The sequence below is a fragment of the Bos javanicus genome, chromosome X (assembly GCF_032452875.1).
Source record: "Bos javanicus breed banteng chromosome X, ARS-OSU_banteng_1.0, whole genome shotgun sequence".
In the NCBI taxonomy this organism is placed as follows: Eukaryota; Metazoa; Chordata; class Mammalia; order Artiodactyla; family Bovidae; genus Bos; species Bos javanicus.
In genome coordinates this window covers 115,711,245-115,731,786 of record NC_083897.1, presented here as the reverse complement: position 1 = coordinate 115,731,786, position 20,542 = coordinate 115,711,245, and the positions used below count along the sequence as shown (strand labels likewise).

General features: G+C 43.5%; 1 protein-coding gene across 1 annotated transcript; it reads left to right on the top strand.

The window, feature by feature from the left end:
* Window positions 1-680: 680 nt before the first annotated feature.
* On the top strand, window positions 681-5,086 carry LOC133242877 (melanoma-associated antigen B2-like). The gene is made up of 2 exons (XM_061409104.1): window positions 681-897; window positions 3,423-5,086. The coding sequence occupies exon 2, from the start codon at window positions 3,484-3,486 to the stop codon at window positions 4,591-4,593; it is 1,110 nt and encodes a 369-aa protein (XP_061265088.1). The 5' UTR covers window positions 681-897; window positions 3,423-3,483; the 3' UTR covers window positions 4,594-5,086.
* The last annotated feature ends 15,456 nt before the right edge of the window (window positions 5,087-20,542 follow it).

Below are 20,542 nucleotides of genomic sequence, written 5' to 3'. Positions count from 1 at the left end.
TGACTTCCAACTTGGAATTCTCAGGAGACTAGGACCTTGATGTAAGACAAGAAGCTTCATAAAACAGAGAGTGGAGTTACAGGATTCGTCATGGGTCAATGTGAGGGCCTGAAAGTGGACTCACAGTAGCACACACTAGGCCCTGGAAAATCACTGATGCTGTGGTCCCCAGGAAGCTCTGGGCACAGGTGTCAGGTTGATTTCAGCCTAGAAATCTTAGCGAGGTGAGACCTCTGTCTGATACAATCAGCCGCAGTTTCGCAGAGCGAGGGACCTGAATCCAAGGAGGACGTCACATGCGATGCTGAGTGTTAGCGGGGACCCCTGCAGAGGGAGCCGAACAGAATTCTGTAAATTCTTAGCCCTGAGAAGCCCATAGGAGCTACTTCTGAGTGGCCTGCTCATTCAACCTGTGTGATCTTAGGGAGGATTGAGTCTCCTTTAGCCATATCAGAAGCCAGATCTGCAGATGGGGGTGTCTTGACCATAACCGGACTTAAGGTGAGGACCATCAGTGCTAGTGAGAGGATCTCTCCCCCAACGAAGGAGGCTCACAGAGTGGCAAACCACCTGACAAGCAGAGATGCTCAGCCCAGTGCTGGCCTCCCACCACTAGGGACTTGGGAAGGCGAGGGCTTTGTTTGGGAGCTGGAAGACTTGGGTTCATGGGAGGGGGCATCCTGGGCTCCGATACACTGCACAAGGAGGACCCAAGGATGGATGAATATTGAGCTACCGGGTTCCTGTAGCACGCTGCCCCTGCTGTCATCACTGGGAGACCCCACGTAGGACCTTACGCAGCTCCCTCCACTTCCGCTTTGAAATCCAGCGGATCGACCGGTAGCCGTGGCGACCCTATGGCAGAGACTTAGTGCTCAGGACTCGTCCAGAACCAAGGTGAGGACGTGAATGTAGCTCATGGGACTTTCCCAACCCTCCCAGTAATAAAAGTGAGCCATGCACATCCCACCCTTGTGATATGGCTCTTTTGAGTCCCTCAGGGCTATCGGCTGAATGTGGTCTAGAGTGTCTCAGGCTAAGGTGTTGGTCTCCGGGGGTAGGCCCAGATTCTACCCCCGGAGGAGCTCTAGGACCTAGATGAGGGCCCTGAGGGCTGATGAGCAGACCTCGACACCACCAAGGGCACCACACTGAGCAGACCCCCTGTACTGGGCTCTAGGAGGCCCCAGGTAGAGCTGGCCAACTGTGGTGCCCCCTGGTGTCCACTGGAGGTAGTTTTGGGGAAGTGAGAGCCTTGCTGTAATGGAATAAACCCAGTTCAACAAAGGGAACTAGTCCGCAACAATATTAATGGCTGTGATGCTGAGTGAGGATGGGGTCTCCTCCCATAAGAAATGGAGTCACATAAGGCGCCAGTCCTATTTTGAGGACTGGGAGAATCGGGCGTTTCGACATGACACTTCCTGGGACATCTCAGGGAAGTGAGAGACCAGGTCAGTGGGGGCAGCCTCAGGTTGACAAGGGCGGGTTTCAGGTGTCCTGGTGGATAGTGAGAACCTTGGGGGCTGTGGATGTTCCACACCGCGTCATTCGGACCACATCTCCCTGTCGTCATCCCTGGGAGACTTCAAGGATACATGTCGGTCCCCACTACGGGCTAATGGGGAAGTAAGGGTCTTGGTCTGAATGGAGTGGTCAGCAGAGGGAGAAACCTTAGACCCTGTCATGAGTCAAATGTAGAGCTTGGTTGCTTCTGTGTCGTGGCTATTGTAAATAGTGCTGCAGTGAAGACGAGTACAAGTGTCTTTTTCCGTTACTGTTTCCTCAGGGTATATGACCACTAGTGGGGTTGTTGGCTTATGTGGTAGTTTTATTCCTAGTTTTTGTAAGCAGAGTGAATTAAGTCAGAAAGAGGAAAGCCAATATCATATATTAATGCATATATATGGAATCCAGAAAGATGGTACTGATGAACCTATTTGCAGGGCAGCCTGGAGATACCGATATGGAGAACACATTCATGGACCCAGTGGGGGAAGGAGAAGGAGGGGCAGATTGAGAGAGTAACATTGAAAACGTACACATTATCATATGGAAAATAGATAACCAGTAGGAAGTAGTTTTATGACCAGGGAGTTCAAAGCCAGTGCTCTGTAATAACTTAAGAGGTTGTGACGTGGGAGGGAGTTTCAAGATGGAGGAGACATAAGATATACCTATGACTGATTCATATTGATGTGTGGCAGAAACTGGTACACTATTATAAATTAATATTGTAATAATATAAAAAATAATTTTATTTTCAAAAAGACATATAGGAGAAACCAGAAGCAAAAAAATATTTTAGACCTTGAATTGGGATCTTGTGAGGGTCCACAGGGACATCAACCTGCCTACACCAGATTTTGTTCTCAGGAGACCGTGTTTGGTAAGATAAGGTCATCTTCACTTCCTGATTTTGGGACATGGAGTGATTGGATTTTACTATCAAGCAGTCATCACTTCAGGAGAAAGTTGAGCTTCTCTACCAGGAGCCCAATTGAATAACCTGAGTGAGGACTCAGTACATCCATCCCAACCCTCAGATTTCAGCCCAGGAAATCTCAGGGATGGCCTGTGAGGCTGAGCACCTTCTTTACTGTTTTATATGAAGTCTACGGGAGGGGAAATGTCTAGTATGAAGGTGCAGACACCAGTCCACAAATGGATAATGGTGCCCAACGTTTTAAGGAGCCAAGGTAAGGACCTTGAATGATGATCCCAGTGAACTCAGGATAGAAAAGACCCTAATGAACTCTCAGCACTGGTTATCTATCTCCTGGCAGGGAGGTGGACTGGGGCATCCCTTCACTTACCTCTGGATCATGGGGAAGTCTAAAGTGTCTACATCAGAGTAGCGGAGGGAAGGGTGCCAAGGCTCCTCCAGGACTTGACGTGATAATACTGAAGTAGAACTTAGAAAACCCCACTGCTGGCACCTGCTGTCACCTGAGTAAATCCAGAGGAGGGCTGAGAGGATGCAGAGGAAAAGTAAGGCCTCTGTTCTTCCTCTGTGGGATTCTGTGGGAACGTGGGAGGGAGTTTCAAGATGGAGGAGACATAAGATATACCTATGGCTGATTCATATTGATGTGTGGCAGAAACTGGTACACTATTATAAATTAATATTGTAATATTGCAAAAAATAATTTTATTTTCAAAAAGACATATGGGAGAAACCAGAAGCAAAAAAATACTTTAGACCTTGAATTGGGATCTTGTGGGGATCCACAGGGACGTCAACCTGCCTGCACCAGATTTTGTTCTCAGGAGACCGTGAATGGTCTGAGCAGGAAAACAGGAGCCTTGTGGGTTCTTAGAGCAGTGTCCTCAAGGACACCTGCAGAGGCAGCCTTTGATTAAGCCAAGGTAGAGTCTCCCTGTTTTAAGGTGCTCATGTCACCTCATTCTCCATCCTCCAGGTGCCCCAGTCTCCTGTGTATTGGCCCAGACTCCTGCCTGTGGTCCCTGACCACAGCCATCATGCCTTGTGGGCAGAAGAGTAAGCACTGTGCTCGTGAGAAATGTCCCCAAGCCCGAGCTGAGACCCAGGGTCTTCATGATCAGGCTACCACATCTGGGGGAGAAGAGACCACCTCCTCCTCCCCTCCTGATTCAGAAAGTGCTCTCTCAAGCTTGTCTGCTGCTGGCACCTCCAAGGGGCCTCCGGGAGCCCAAGGCACCACCAGTGCTGCTGCAGGTGCTATACGCAAAAGATGTGGTGGTGGTGGCGCAGCATGCTCAAGATCTGGTGTAGGTGCTGAGGGCCAAGTTCAGGAAGGTGAAAATTCCTCCCAGGCCTCAGCTGCTGCTGAGAGCACTCACACAGATCTTCTGACCAGGAAGGCAGAGCTATTGGTGCAATACATGCTGTATAAGTATAAGATGAGGGAACGCATTAAGAGGTCTGAAATGCTGCAGGAAATCAACAGAAGGTACAAGGAACGATTCCCTGAGATCCTTAGCAGGGCCTCCGAGCGCATGGAGATGGTGTTTGGCCTGGTGCTGAAGGAAGTCAGGCCCAACAGTCACTGCTATACCCTGGTGAGCAACCTAGATCTCAGCGACACTGAGTGCATGAGAGGTGACTTGGGGCTGCCGAAGAATGGTCTTCTGATGCCTCTGCTGGGTGTCATCTACCTGAATGGCAACCACGCCCCTGAGGAGAAGATCTGGAAGTTCCTGAATTTGCTGGGCATCTATGATGGAAGAAGTCACTTCATCTTTGGAGAGCCCAGGAAGCTCATCACAGAAGATCTGGTGCGGGAAGAGTACCTGGAGTACCGCCAGGTGCCTGGCAGCGATCCCCCTCGCTATGAGTTCCTGTGGGGTCCTAAAGCGCTCACAGAAACCAGCAAAACGAAAGTCCTGCAGTTTTTGGCCAAGGTCAAGGATTCGGTCCATCCTGCTTTGCAGCCGCAATATGAAGAGGCTTGGAGAGAGGAAGTAGAGAGCACCGGAGCCAGAGGTGCAGCCAGGGCTGGCACTTCTGCCTCAACCAGGCCTGGTGCTGATGCCTCAGCTGCTGCTGGCCGTTCTGCTTCGGCCACTGCGCACCCCAGGGCCGCATCCAGCCACTCATCTTGCGCCTAGTGTGATCTGAAGCCCGTTGTTCACTTTGTGGCTGGACAAGCCGGTCAACCTGTGTTCCTGATATGCATCAATAACTTGTTGACTTCATTTCCCCCAATTTTCAGTTGTTAAAACTTTTCAACAGAAAGGTCATTTAGAGTCATGATATAAGTATATGAATGCATTGGTCACACACACTTTGCTGTTTGTCAAATTTAGGAGTAAGAATTTTGTTTTCTCAAATAAATATTGGAATTCCTCACATCACTTTTGTGATCCAGGATGAGAATATCATCACTTTAAGATGAGACTGTCCTTAGAAATATGAAAGACACCACACTAATAGAGGCTCAGAACATTGATACATCGTTAGGGAGATAGCTGAAATTTCTTCAGATTTTGGCTGGCTTTACTCTCTGCTTAGTCTGCCTTTTTGTAAATGTAAAAGAAACATACTTGCCTCTGCTTATGGTTTATGGTTTTCAAGAATGAGAATATAAATTATAGCAAATGATTTATTCGTGGCTCTTCTTTTACACAAACATTGAGAATCTGCTCTTAAGAAGTCTTCATGCTTGTACTGGTGATGTTTAGTCAAAAAAAGTCCTAGCCTCTATCCACTCATTATAGTTTCTCAGAGATGCTGTCGTTCTATGGAAGAGGCTGAGATACTCTCTACTTCAGGAAGAACATGAAAGAAGCAGGGTAAAGAGGGCTTGGAGAGAACATATTATTTTGGTTTCATTGCTAAGTGGAATTTTGGCTGATTTGGGAGGTTGGGTCTTTTTTTTCCCCCACTTGGAACACTGCATAGTTTCTGACATCTGATATATTGAAAAAAGAATCCAGCTGATGTAACATCTGAGGTCAAGATAATCATAGAAATAACTACCGTGGCTCCAAATGTCTCAATAGAGACAGGCACCGTGATAGAAGCTTTCCATAAATACTTATATTCCACCAATCTGACAAGAAAAGGCTTATCAAACTTACTTCACAGGGGAGAGCCCAAGGCTCATAGAGTTAGGGTTTGGTTTTGTGCTGAAATACATGAGGCTGGTAAATGACAGCTGGCAATAGACTCCTGCTCTACACTACTTATCACTCATACTGTTGTTCTCCCCCCAACCTGAGACATACCCTTGTCTTTGTTCTTTAACAAGTCCTTTTAACATTTGACAATTCCTTATTTATTTATCATTTATTTATTTATTTGGCTGTGCTGGATCTTAGTTGCTCCACGTGTGGTCTAGTTCCCTGACCAGGGAGCGAACCTGGGCCCCCTGCATTGGGAGCCTGGAGTCCTAGCCATTGGACCACCAGGAAAGTCCCCACCTTGTATCTTTTATTTCAGTGTTTTTCTCAGCACTTCAGAATTTGTCCTAGGTGATAGGAAAGAATGCCCTCGTGCTCAAGCTACTGGATCAAAATGTGTAGCCAGAGCAGTAAGAATACCAGATATACTTAACCAACAATATGTATCCCTTATTCATTACTCATAGATAAGTGAAAGAAACAATATTCAGGGACAGTACAAGCATGTACATTGGCCATGTTAGATAACCTCTGAAGAGCAAGGAGTCTCCATATCATCCTTACAGTCTCTTCCCTGTGGAAAGTAAACCTATCAGAATAGAAATGACATGAGAATCTTCACCTGGCTGATGAGATAGATTGATCAACTTTTTTCTCCCTAAAGGACTGCCACCTGTCCTGGGACTCCTGCCTTGGACTATAGCTTCTCGATCTCCTGTCATTCCTGGGACATGGACCCATTCTCTTTAGCCCTGCAGAGCAAACAGCTCAGGAGTTTGTAGAGACGTGGAATTTCCCCAGTGGCCTTTAATCCATGACAGAAAGCAAGATGAGGGCCCCAGGTAGGATTGAAGAGAGCAAGACCCAAGAATATGGGGGATGGTGGTCACTGGGACAGCACTCCCTTCTGATCTCAGACACACAGGAATTCAGAACTGGTGGGCTGAGCCTATTAGCCTTAGCATAGCCTCACTTATTCTTTAGGCTTCTCAGAGACCTAAGAAACTTGGTCTTGGCACAGAGTTCTCAGGTTGGTAGACAGAATCAATCTCACATAAATGATAGTGATTAACCTGAATGAGGGTGATGGAAAGACCCATCCAGAACAGAAGGATCCTGTTAAGACCCGTCCTCATTGGCAAGCCCATGAAGTCCAGAACTATCTGGGCTGCTGTGGTTAACACTTTCAACTCAGGTCCTGGGGAGGTGGGGACATTGGGAATCTGCAGAGAATATTGCCCCAAGAAGGGTGCAGAGTCAAAGTGAGGACCCAGAGTGTGGACATGAAGCCCCTCAATCCACAGCCGACAGGGCTACACTTAGTCCCTCCTCTCCAGTTAGCCCTGGGAGGCATAGGGAAGTGCTGGCCAGCTCAAGGGCCCCGTGACTTCTGCCTGGAGGGTTTCAAGGAGATGACCTTGGTTTATAGGCTGGCTCTTCATCAGAGAGTGGAAATCCCAGGCATGACATGTGTATAGTCCTGTATGAAGAGTGTGGCAACCAACTACCCCATTACAGATAAATCCTTAGAAAGTCCTGCAAATGTAATGGGCCCTGGGAGGGAACAGGCAGGGCTTTCAGACTAGGTTTATCCCTTAGTTTCTGAAGGCGAATGGCTTCAGGGCCTTAAAGTCTTTGGGCTAATGGAGGGAGGCTGTATCAGCTGAGGAAGGGTACCCCGTTCCTAACAGGAGTCAACTGATGATACTGACCGACAGCAAAGGATCCCTCCCAGAAAGAAGGGGGCTACAGAAGGCACTGTCCCTTTTGTCAGGCCTGAGACTGTGCCACTTAGGCCTGGTGACATGGTGAATCCTACTCACTTCCTCCCAGAGGATCACATGGAGGTAAGGAACCTCATCCTGATCAAAGGGAGCAGCCGAAGCTCAGCAGAAGGATGATTTCCATGTTGTGCCAGAAGTCAAGGTAAGGACCCTGAATTCTTGAAAAGACCACTCGCCTCAAAGCAGTTGGGGCAGAACATATTCCTTCCACTCCTGTTAGCCTCAGAAGACCATGGCCTGTGGTGGCCCTATGAGGCAAACTCCTCTTCTTCCTCAGGGATCAGGAAATTATTGGCCTGGGTGGAGAAGCTTTAAGGCAAGTCAGGAAATGTTTCCAGTTGGGGAATATTTCCAGGTTCTTTCCAAGACGGTGAGGACAGCAAAGAACGTGGGAACACAAATACCAGGATGGCCACACAGTATTTTCCCTACTCTAAGCCTAGAAGGCTTCAGGCAAATTTACCAGGCCAAGGGACACTTCAGCTCTGACGGAGGAGTAGCAGGAAAGTCAGGGTTTGGTCTGATGGTGGCATCAACAGAAGGGGGAGTCTTGGGCTTGGCTGAGAGTCAAATTTGAGACCCCGATTTGGGCCCCTGAGAGGAACTGTCTGTCATTCCCAAGAAGCTTGCCACAGCTTTCATTCTTGTGAAACTATGGGTAGGGGTGGATAGATAAGGCCACCCTTATTTCCTCCTTCAGGCTCACAGGGAGGTGTCGGTCTTACTATGAGGAGATAGGCCTCATGTCAAGAAGTAGGGGATTGCCCAGGCTCCACCAGAAGTCAATTTGTGAAGCCCGAGTGGAGACTGAGGGGTATACTCATCCCTGAATAGAGGGAACAAAGGAGAGTCATGCCTTCCCCTTTGATGTCAGTTCTAGAAAGCTCAAGGGAAGACTGTCAGGCAAGGCTCTCCCTCACTTCTTATACCAGGCCTTCTTCTTCTTCATCATCTTCTTATTCTTGAATTGCTAAGTCATGTCTAACTCTTTTGGGACTCCATGGACTGTAGGCCACCAGGCTCCTTTGTCCATGGGATATTCCAAGGAAGAATTCTAGGCTGGGTTGCCATTTCCTCCTCCAGGGGATCTTCCTACCCAGAGACTGAGTCTGCGTCTCCTGCAGCTCCTATATCTCAGGCAGATCCTTTACTGCTGAGCCATCAGGGAAGCCCTATGTCAGGCCTAAGGGAGGTGAGATCTTCGTTGGAAAGTATAGCCACCAGTCCTGAGAAGGGAGGGATATGGTTGGTGCCTGCCAGGCACTGTGGCAGGTGGCTTTACAGTTACCACCACATGCCAGCCGTCCTTCCAGACAGGGCTTGTCAAACTCCCTTCACAGTTAAAGAGCCCGAGGCACTCTCAGAGAGTTTAATGATGTGACAAACTTTTCCATGGCTGTTTAAGTGACAGGGATGTCCATAGGCCCTTGATCTGAGTTAGTCTAAAGCTCACCCTCTCACTCCTGCAAGCCTGATCTGACCTTGTGCCCTTAATTCCCTTTTTGTACGCATTACTGTGAAATGTATGAAGCATTAACAAGAGGGACTCTTGGGTCAAACTATTATATTGTAATACATAGCCAGAGCAATAATAATAATAATTATGCCAAAATAAATATGACATATGAAGAGAGGAAAAAAGAGATAGTATTTGCTGACAATAGGGTCATCTGTCCATACATATGAGGGTTCAGACATCTTAAAAGATACGAACATTTTAAGTTTCAGATAAGCTTATAAGATCAGTAAGGGACTCAAAAACATCTCACAGCCATTCCTTTGTATAAAAAATATCTATTAGATCTAAAATATAAAGTTTATTTATTAGAACAGAGGTTGCCTGAGAAGTCTGGCTGAAGGAGAGAAGGGACAGGTTACTACGTTTTGTTTCCCTCACAGGACTCTGCCTGGGCCCCCTTACTTATGCCATGGATTTCCTATCTCTTATCACTCCTAGGACAGGGATTCCTTCTCTGCAAGGTCCGCAGTAGAGAAAGTACTCAGGGCCTTTCAGGGATGTGGCATTTCCCTAGAAGGCTTTAATCAAAGGGGCAAGGGCCTTTAGGAAGTCACCCATGCAACTGGACTGAGGAATGCAACGCCCCAGAATATTAGGTGTAAGAAGGCTTCAGGCAGAGCTCTCAAGCTGAACATCTCTTTTCTCTGTTGTCTCAGTACAGTTGTCAGGGACGTGAGACCTTTGGTCTAAGGAGGGCAATCTCAGGTCAGAGTAGGAATTGTCAAATATATATGTGAAGCCCCTTAAAAAGAAGTGAAAGAAATAGCCACCCAGAGCCACTGGGGTTCTGTAGTGTCCACTTGCTGCTGTCAGCCCTCGGAGGTCCTGAATCCCATCATAGGATGAGGTAGAGAGAGGCCTTGAGAGCTGAGAAAGAGAGCGCTACCGCCATGGGCAGGGCACGTTCCAGAACCAAGTCTGCCAGCTCCTCCCACATAGTGACATCCAGGGAAGATCCTTCATCTTGAGGTTGAAAAGAGAAGTAAGTATTCCAAGTAGCTGAGTGCCAAGGTGGAGCTGAAGGGAACACATTCTATGTCTTTTTTTTTGTCCTTGCTTGACCTCAGTAACTGGGAGATGTATCTTTTGCTGTTTAGGGCTTTCGTTTTGGCACTATTGAAATACCCTTCTTGTAATTGAAGGTTAATTTGACTTCCGTATTTGTGTTTATGAACAAAGTATATCCCAGTATAAGTACAAAGGTTTTTATATTGAGTCAGAAATCCTTGAATCTCCTTTGTGGTTCAGAAAAAGATGACAGGACAAGAGAATTGGGAGTTTCTTGCCAATGATAAAGGACAGTGAGTGAAATTGTTCATATAAAAAAAAATGGCCTTGTCTGTGTGGCATCTGCGATACAGTGGAACAGGAATTCCCAGCCCCTGTTTCCCCTCAGCAACCCAGATCTTAAAAGTATATAAGTAGTAAAATAACCTTTATAGAAGGTCCAGAGTCCAATTAAGAAATTGCAGTACCACAGGTAAGCATACAACTTAGATCAGCTGCACTTGAAATGGGTAAGAACAACACACACACACACACACACACACACACTTATGGATCATGAATAGCACTATTCATCTATGATGAACAGTTTGTGTACTAAACTGTTATCTCAACAAATGTGATCACCAATGGTTCACAGCTATTTCTTACTCTGTTTAGTACGATACTCCAAACTTTGAGTAACACAATAGGACTCATGTGAAGTGCCCCTAGTGGTGCTGGAAGTGCTCTCACGAAGCAGAGAGAAGTCATGACATTATACAAAAAAGTTGAGTTGCTCCTTGTATACTGGTTTGGATCTGCAGTTGTGGTTGCCACCATTTCAAGATGAATGAATCCAGCATAAGAACCACTGTAAGAAAAAGAAAAGGAACTTTATGAAGCCATCACTGCAGCTACACCAGCAGGTGTGAAAATCTTGTGCTTTTTGTGAAGTATGTTTTTATCTCTTTTTTCCGAGCTTAATTAAATATTCTTTTGTTTGTTTTTGTTTTTATTTTTTAACTTTACAATATTTTATTGGTTTTGCCATATATCAACATGAATCCACCACAGGTATACACGTGTTGCCCATCCTGAACCCTCCTCCCTCCCCATACCATAGCTTGTATGTGGGTGCAGGATTGCTATAAGCAAGGCATATCTATAGACTCAAACATGATTGAAGAAAAAGCAAAGTCATTATGACAACCTAAAGCAAAAATGGGTGAAGGATTTAAAGCTGGAAAATTTAATGCCAGCGAAGGATGATCTGATAATTTCAGACAGAGATTTGACTTCAAAATATCTAAATAATAGGGGAAGCAGCTTTTGCAAACAAGAAGCAACAGGTGGTTTCCCATATGTCATCAAGAAAATCACTGGGTATTAATTTTGTATCCTGCAACTTTACCAATTCATTGATGAGCTCTAGTGGTTTTCTCATAGCAACTTGTGGCTTTTCTATGTCTAGCATCATGTCATCTGCAAACAGTGCCAGTTTCACTTCTTTTCCAACTTGGATTCCTTTTATTTCTTCTGTTCTCTGATGGCCACGGCTAGGACTTCTGAAATCATGTTGAGTAAAAGTGGAGAAAATGGACATCGTTGAAATTTTCATATTAAGTGAAGTCTGCTGCTGCTGCTAAGTCGCTTCAGTCTTGTCTGACTCTGTGCCACCCCATAGACGGCAGTCCACCAGGCTCCCCCATCCCCGGGATTCTCCAGGCAAGAACACTGGAGTGGGTTGCCATTTCCTTCTCCAATGCATGAAAGTGAAAAGTGAAAGTGAAGTGGCTCAGTCCTGTCCGACTCTTCCCGACCCCATGGACTGCAGCCTACCAGGCTCCTCCATCCATGGGATTTTCCAGGCAAGAGTACTGGAGTGGGGTGCCATCGCCTTCTCCTTAAGTGAAGTCAGACAAAGACAAATATCAAATCACTCAAATGTGGAAATATAATTTGAAAAAATGATAGAAATAAGCTTATTTACAAAACAGAAAAAGAGTGAACAGATGTCAAAAATGAACCTATGGTTACCAAGGAGGAAATGTGGCAGGGAGGGTTAAATCAGAAGCTTGGGATGAACATATAAACAGTACTGTATTTAAGATAGATAGCCAACAAGGATCTATTGTATAGCACAGGAAAGTCAACGGTCTGTGATAACTTATATGAGGGAAGATTGTCTAAAAGGATGCATATATGTATATGAATAACTGAATCACTTTGCAGTACACCTGAAACTAACACAACATTGCAAATCAAATATACTCCAATAAAATTTAAAAAAGAAAATCCCTGAGGAGAAAGGAGATCTGTCTGGACAGGTTTTAAGGTAGATTAAAGTACCCTATTCTGGACAAAATACCACAAAGTACATTCATTGGTAAGGAAGGGAAATGAGCTCCAGAATTTGAGACAGAATGAGATAGGCTAATTCTATGATTTTGTGCAAAAGCCATCAGGTTTTTGTGCAAATGATCAGGACTCCCCTAACCTATAGAGCTGCTAACCCTGAGCTTTAAAGGGAAATGATAAACATCATCTGCCAGTGTTTCAGTTGTACAGCAAGAAGGCTGGACAGCAGGAACCCTTTGGGGGATTGATTTCATCAGTGCTTCATCCCTGGATGCAGAAAGTACCTTGCCAGTAAGGGACTGCCTTTTAAAATTCTTTTGATACTGGACAATGCTTTGGCCACCCAGAACCCTATGAGTTCAACACTGAAGGCGTCAAAGTGTCTCCTTTCCCCTAAACACAACATCTTTAAGTCAGCCTATAGATCAAAGGGTCAAAGGGACCGTTAAAGCTCATTACACAGGGTACTCTACAGAAATGATTGTCAATGCTATGGAAGAGAACCCTGATAAAACATCATGAAGTCTGGAAGGATTACACGACTGAAGATCCGATTGTTGTTACCAAAAAAATAAATAAATAAATAAATAAAACCATGAAAGTCCCAAACAATAAATTCCTGCTAAAAAAAGAAAACTGTTCAGGTGTTGTGCATGCCTTCACAGATTTGTGACAGTGTCAGCTAAGAAAATCATGACAGAGACTGTGGATACAGCATGAAAAGGTGGGAGGGGGTGAAGAGTCCCAAAATATGGATCTTGGAAATATTGAAGAGCTAGCAGACCCTACAGCAGAGGAATTAACAGAATATGACTTGATGGAGATTAGTGGTGCTGAACCAGAGCTGGATGATGAGGAAGAAGACATAGAAGAAGCAGTGCCAGAAAACAAATTGACATTAGACAATCTGGCAGAAGCGTTCTGAGCACTCAAGACTGCTTTTGACTCTTGTATGGCATGGATCCTTCTATGATATGGGCACTGAAAAGAAAGCAAATGGTGGAAGGAGGACTGATAATACACAAACATTTTTAGAGAAACAAAAAAGCAAAATCTTCAGACAGAAATTACAATGCATTTCCATAAAGGTACACTGAGTGTGCCTGCTTCCCCCTGCCTCCCCTTCCACCTCCTCTGCTCTTCCATCTCTGCCACTCATCAAGGTCAACCCCTCCTCTTCCTCCTCCTCTTCAGCCTACTCAGCAAGAAGGTGTCAGGAATGAAGACCTATATGATGATCCACTTCCCCTCAATGAGTATTAAATAATCTTTGTGCCATACCAGTAATAATCTTATCTGTTGAGTATGTGTGTGAGTGTCTTTGTGCTAAGAGCTCATAACTGTAGGCAAGGATTGTATGAAATGTTTCTGTGTCATCATCTTCATCATCACCACCAGCTAAGTAAGTATCCATCATGTAAAACATAGCGTGCAAGACGTGTATTGAAGTGGATAGCCTACCATTGCATAGGCAGAAGGTGACTGACATTTAATATAAAATTAATAATTTTATATTCTCTGTTTTATAATTTTGCTTTCAAAGAATTCTATTACTATACACTGTCCCATCTCTCTCTTGTGAATGGATAAACGGCACATCAGCCTGTCATCACAGGTAAGTGTTTTCTCTTAAAGTAACAATGTTTTCAGTGCTTTATTATAAATATGACTGAAATAGCAAAGGATATAAAAATTTAAGTGATCCATTCATTACTATAAATGCTTGGCTACCATGAAGCAATCCTATCAGTTACACTAGGCTACTATAAAGCAATCATATTGCTGCTTCTTCATTATCGATGCTTGAATCATTATACCTGTAACTAACTATGAATTGCTTTTCACATTATTTTTTCATTGTTGATATTTAGTGTTTTGCATCTATAGTCTTTTTGTCATATAAGGCAATATAGATGTATGTACTGACAGACAACTCTTGCAAATGCATGCTGTAAACTTACAATATTGATAAATACAGTCCTGTGAATATATTTTCTCTTAAGATTTTCTTAGTAAAATTTTGTTTTCTCTAGCTTACATTATTATAAGAATACAATAGCTAATACTTATAGCTACGTCAACTAGAAAGAAAGGAATACATCAAGGTTGTATATTGTCACCCTGCTTATTTAACTTATATGCAGAGTACATCTTGCAAAATGCTTGGCTGGATGAAGCACAAGCTGGAATCAATATTGCAGGGAGAAATATCAATAACCTAGGATTCGCAGATGATACCATCCTTATGGCAGAAAGCAAAGAAGAACTAAAGAGCCTTGATGAAAGTGAAAAAGAATAGAAAAAGCTGGCTTAAAACTCAACATTCAAAAACCAAAGATCATGGCATCCGGTCCCATCACTTCATGGCAAATAGATGGAGAAACAATGGAAATGGTGAGAGACTTCATTTTGGGGGGCTCCAAGATCACTGCACATGGTGACTGCATGTGCATGTGCAGTTGCTTTTCACTTGGTATAATGTTTCAGTTATGCAAGATGAACCAATTCCAGAGATCTGCTGGGTAACATTGTGCCTATATTTAACATTACTGTATTGTGGGCCTAAATATTTAAGTGAGTAGATCTGATGTTAAGTGGTTTTACCACAACAATCATTTGAAAAGTTGATTGTCTTGCTCCCTCTCCAGGACAGAGGAAGATGATTAAGTGCAAGCATTTAGAGAATTCTTTTATAATGTTAGTGAGAATGTTGATGGGTGCAACCATCATGGAAAACAGTATTTGAGGTTCCTCAAAAAATTAAAAATTGAATTACCATATGATTCAGCAAGCCCACTTCTGGGTTTTAAACCAAATGAATTAAAATTAGACTCTCCAAGAGATATTTTCTTTGCTGTATTTGTTGCAGCAGTATTCACAATAACCGATACAGGGAAGCAGCCTAAATGTCCGTTGATGTATCAATGGATAGATATATGATATATACATGTAATGGAGTGGTGTGTGTGTGTGTGTGTGTGTGTGTGTGTGTGTGTGCATCCTCAGTCACTCAGTTGTGTCTGATTCTTTGAGACCCCATGGACTGCAGCTCACCAGGCCTCCCTGCCCTTCACTGTCTCCAAGAGTTTTCTCAAACTCATGTCCATTGAGTCAGTGATGCCATCCAACCATCTCGCCCTCTGCTGCCCCCTTCTCCTCTTACCCTCAATCTTTCATTCCTAGCATCAGGGTCTTTTCCAATGAGCCGGCTCTTTGCATCAGGTGGCCAGGGTATTGCAGTCAGATTCAGCATCAGTCCTTCCAATATATATTCAGGGTTGATTTCCTTTAGGATGGACTGGCTTTATCTCCTTGCTGTCCAAGAGACTCTCAAGAGTCTTCTCCAAGACGACAGTTTGAAAGCATCAGTTCTTCAGCACTCAGTCTTCTTTATGGTCGAACTCTCACATCCATACATGACTATTGGGGAAACCCTAGCTTTGACTACAGGGACCTTTGTCGGCAAACAGATGTCTCCGTTTTTAATACACTGTCTCGCTTTGGAGCCTTAGGAAAACGCGGAGCCTTCAGCGAGAGGTCATTTCAAGGGAAGTTGCCTGGTGGGCTAGAGAGACAGTGGGAGTAGTGAGCACGGCCAGATCCTCAGATGGAGGGCCTCAGAGAATCCACAGTCTCCTGGACTGGTGACCTTTACCCTGGGTTGAGGGAGCCAGAGACCTCTCCTTAAGGACCTACTCCATTATTTTATCTTGTGTGTAATTGGGCAAATTCTAGGCAAGTTCTAGATTTTTTGTTGGTACTTAAATGCGTGGAAATATTCATTAATTAGATGAAAGGGTATCTGGGAGAGAAGATACTGGTGAATGACAAAAATTCTAAGAATTCTGAGTTGTTTCCAACTGGGAAAGATTCTACCTCAAGCACATTCTATGTTACATCCTGTGATGGGAATGTTACATGATTGTCCTTGCTAGGCAACATTTAGTTCACTGTGCTTTTCTTTGTCTTGGAGTTTGGGTAATGTGCTAGAGTTCAGGGGGCTAGTGAAACAGCATGAGAAGCAATTGACCAGCTTAAACTGGTTTGACCTTCTCAAATAGATTGTTGATTAGTCACACCTTGAGTCATTTTACAAAGAAAGAACTGCATGTGTCCAAGAAGGAACACATGACCTCAGGATGACCCCGGAGCCAAGCTCTTCAGTCTGTAAAACTCAGAGAAGAGAAATATTTCCCCGGGCCATTTACATAGTGAGAAGTCCTTCAATGAGGAAAACCTGGCTTCCTGTAACCTGAGTAGCTGAAATGGACTAATTGAAGACTAGCCAATTAGCTTCCAAGTTAGAAATTCCCATGGCCCCTTAGATTGCACCCAGGCTCCTGGATTGAAGAGAGGTTTGATACCTTTCCTCCTGCATTGGTTGGCCTTGCAGTAAAGCTCTTTTCTCTAAAGCTCTTGCCATAAGTATTGACTTCTCTGAGCATCAGGCTTGAGCCCATGTTCCGTTAGTCTGGGCAGCCTTGTTGAGGTTTAGGACTTGTGACCATCTGCTTGATGCACTGTAGCCCCTGGTGGGCCCTCAACAGCAACCCTGAGTGGCCACCTATACTGAGTTTGTCTAGAGAGTTGGCTCTCGGGTTCCTGTTTCCTAGCCATGGCACTCTGGGCTCCTCTGGCTTCTGGGGCTCCTTTCACTTTTAAGGAAGGAAACAGCTCCTGGATCAGACATCTTTGGGGTGAGTAAACTCCTTAAAATATGCCTGTAATTAAGTGTGCTATATGAAGTTAGAATGTGCCGGTAGTCTAATAATCTCATCAGGACTGTGTGTTAGAGAGGATGAGACGGTTGGATGGCATCACTGACTCAATGGGCATGAGTTTGAGCAAACCCAAGAAGAAAGTGAAGGACAAGGGAAGCCTGGTATGCTGCAGTCCATTGGGTTGCACAGAGTCAGACGTGACGAATTGATTGAAGAACGACAACACCACTGTGGGTTAGAGTCCCACCTAGGAGAGTTTCTTCTGTCTGATTAGAATCCTAAGGCTACAGTCGTGGGATAAGACCCACCCTAAGAGGACAATATCAGAGGTTATAGCTACTGAGGTGCTCAAATGATTGGGTTAGAGCTCTGAACACTGGCTTAAGATTCCAGGCCTTTGGATTTAATTGCCTGTGTTTGTCTGTGTCTGACTGTTTTATGTGTTGGGATTGGCTAGTAGGAGTTGGCTATGGGATGAATGTGGCGAGACTGTATTCAAGCTGTAATTAATGAGGGTCCTCTGAATCGGGAGATAAAACACCTTGCTCCTGGACTGGAAACTTTGCTTTATGGAGGTGATGGGGGTTTTCCCCTTTGCCTAAGGTGACAGCACAGAGGTATTATTACAGATGGATATTCTTTTAAAAAAAAAATTTTATTGGAGGTTTGTTGATTTACAATCTTGTGTTACTTTCAGGTGTAAAGCAAAGTGATTCAGTTACACATATATTCAATCTTTTCCAGATTCTTTTCCCATATTGGCTATTACAGAATATTGAGTATAGGAGGTCCTGTTCAGTTATCTATTTTCTATAATGGTTGTATGTGTATGTTCATCTCAAGCTTCTAATGTATCCCTGCCCACAAAGTTCTGCTGGTAACCATGAATCTGTTTCAAATTGTGAGTCTGTTTCTGTTTTGTAAATAAGTCCATCAGTGTCATTTTAAAAAATTAGATTTTCCTGTGAGCAATATACTACGGTATTTGTCTTTGACTTACTCAGACAATCTCTAGGTCCATCCATGTTGCTGAAAATGGCATTCTTTCATTCTTTCTTATGGCTGAGTATTCTTCCACTGTATTTATGTATCACATCTTTTTCATCTGTTGATGGACCTTTAGGTCGTTTCCATGTTTTGGCTCTTGTAAACAGTGCTGCAAGGAACATGGGGGTGCTTGTTCCTATTCAAATTATGGTTTTCTTCAGATATATTCCCAGGTAGTCTATTTCTTAAAATTTATTGGAGTATAGTTGTTTTACAATGTTGTGTTAGTTTTAGGCATATAGCAAAGTAATGCTGTTACAGACACACACACATACACACACACACACACACACATATATATATATATAAATTCATTTTCAGTTTCTTTTCTCACATAGGTTATCCCAGAATATTGATTAGAGTTCCCTGTGCTATGCAGGAGGTCCTTATTGGTTATATATTGTATATATAGGGGTGTGTGTACGTTGATCCCAAGCTCCTGATTTTTCCTTCCCTCACTACATTTCCCCTTTAGTATCCATAAGTTCGTTTTCAGGATCCGTAAGTTTTCTGTTTTGTATTAAGTTCATTTTATCACTTTTTAAAATTAGATTCCACATATGAAGGATATATTTGTCTTTAACTTACTTCACTTAGTATGACAGTCCCTAGGTCCATCCATGTTGCTGCAAATGGCATTCTTTCCTATGGCTGAGTAATATTCCTTTGTATTTCTGGACCACATGTTTATCTACTCCTCTGTTGATGGACATTTAGTTTGCTCCCATGTCTTGGGTATTGTAAATATTGCTGCAATTTACATTGGGGTGATTGTTCCATTTTCGAATTATGATTTTCTCAGGATATATGCTCAGGAGTCAGATTGCTGGATATTATGGTAGTATTATTTTTCTATTGTGTTTTTTTGAGTATAATTTATTTAAAATGTTGTGTTAGTTTCAGGTGATTCAGTTATACATACACATATTCACTCATTTTCAGATTCTTTTGTCATAGAGATTACTACAGATTATTGAGTAGAGTTCCCTGTGTTATACAGTAGGCACTTTGGGGTTATTGCTATTATATATATATATCTTAGTTGTAGATGTGGGCTTCCCAAGTGGCACAGTGGTAAAGAATCACCTGCCAATGCAGGAGACACAAGAGAAGTGGGTTCAGTCCCTGGGTCAGGAAGATCCCCTAGAGCAGGAAATAGCAACTCACTCCAGTATTCTGACCTGGAAAATTCCATGGATGGAGGGTCCTGGTGGACTACAGTCCATGGAGTCACGAAGAGTCAGACACAACAGTCGTGTATGTTTATCTCAGGCTCCTAAAGTATCCCTCCCCCAACATTTCTCCAGTGGTAATCATAAGCTTGTTTTTGATATCCATAAGTCAGTTTCTATTTTGTAAATGAGTTTATTTGTGAAGTGAAATGAAAGTCGCTGTCTTATCCGACTCTTTGTGACCCCATGGCCTATACAGTCCATGGAATTCTCCAGGCCAGGATACTGGAGTGGGTAGCCGTTCCCTTCTCCAGGGGGTCTTCCCAACCCAGGGATCAAATCCAGGTCTCCCACATTGCAGGTAGATTCGTTACTAGCTGAGCCACCAGGGAAGCAAGTTCATTTGTGTCATTTTTTAAAAATTAGATTCCACTTCGGAGTGATAACATATGCTATTTGTCTTTCTCTGTCTTACTTTACTTAGTATGACATTCCCTAGGTCCATCCATGTTGCTGCACATGTCATTAATTAATTCTTTTTATGGCTGAGTAATATTCCATTGTATATATGTACGACATTTGCTTTATTCATTCCTCTGTTGATAGACACTGAGGTTACTTCCATATCTTCGCTAATGTAAATAGTGCTGCAGTGAAGATTGGAGTGCATGTATATTTATGAATCATGGTTTTCTCTGGATATGTACCAGGAGTGGGATTGGTAAATCATATGGTAACTCTATTTTTCGTTTTTCAAGGAACTTCCATAATGTTCTCCATAGTGACTGTGTCAATTTTCATTCCCACTGAGAGTGCAGCAGTGTTCCCTTTTTTCCACACTCCATCATTTGTTGTTTGCAGATTTGGGGATGATGACCATTCTGGCTGGTGTGAGGTGATACCTCATTGTACTTTTCATTTGCATTTTTCTGATAATTTTGATGTTGAGCATCTTTTCATATGCTTTTGGTCATCTGTACGTCTTCTTTGAGGGAATGTTTGTTTATACACTCTGGCTAATTTTTATGGGATTGTTTATTTGACACAGAGGTGCATGAGCTATTATATATTTTGGAGATTATTGTGCTGTTGTTTGCTTTGTTTGCCAATATTTCCTCTGATTCTGTGAGTTGTCTTTTTGTTTTTGGTTTCTTTTGCTGTGTGGAAGCTTTTGACTTTAATTAAAGGTCACCTGTTTGTGTTTGTTTTTATTTTCATTACTCCAGGAGGTGAATCAAAAACCATTTTACTAAAACAAAAAAATATTGCTGCAACTTATGTCAAACAGTGTTCTGCCTAGGTTTTCCTCTGAGGGTTTTATAGAATCTGGGTTTACATTTCGGTCTT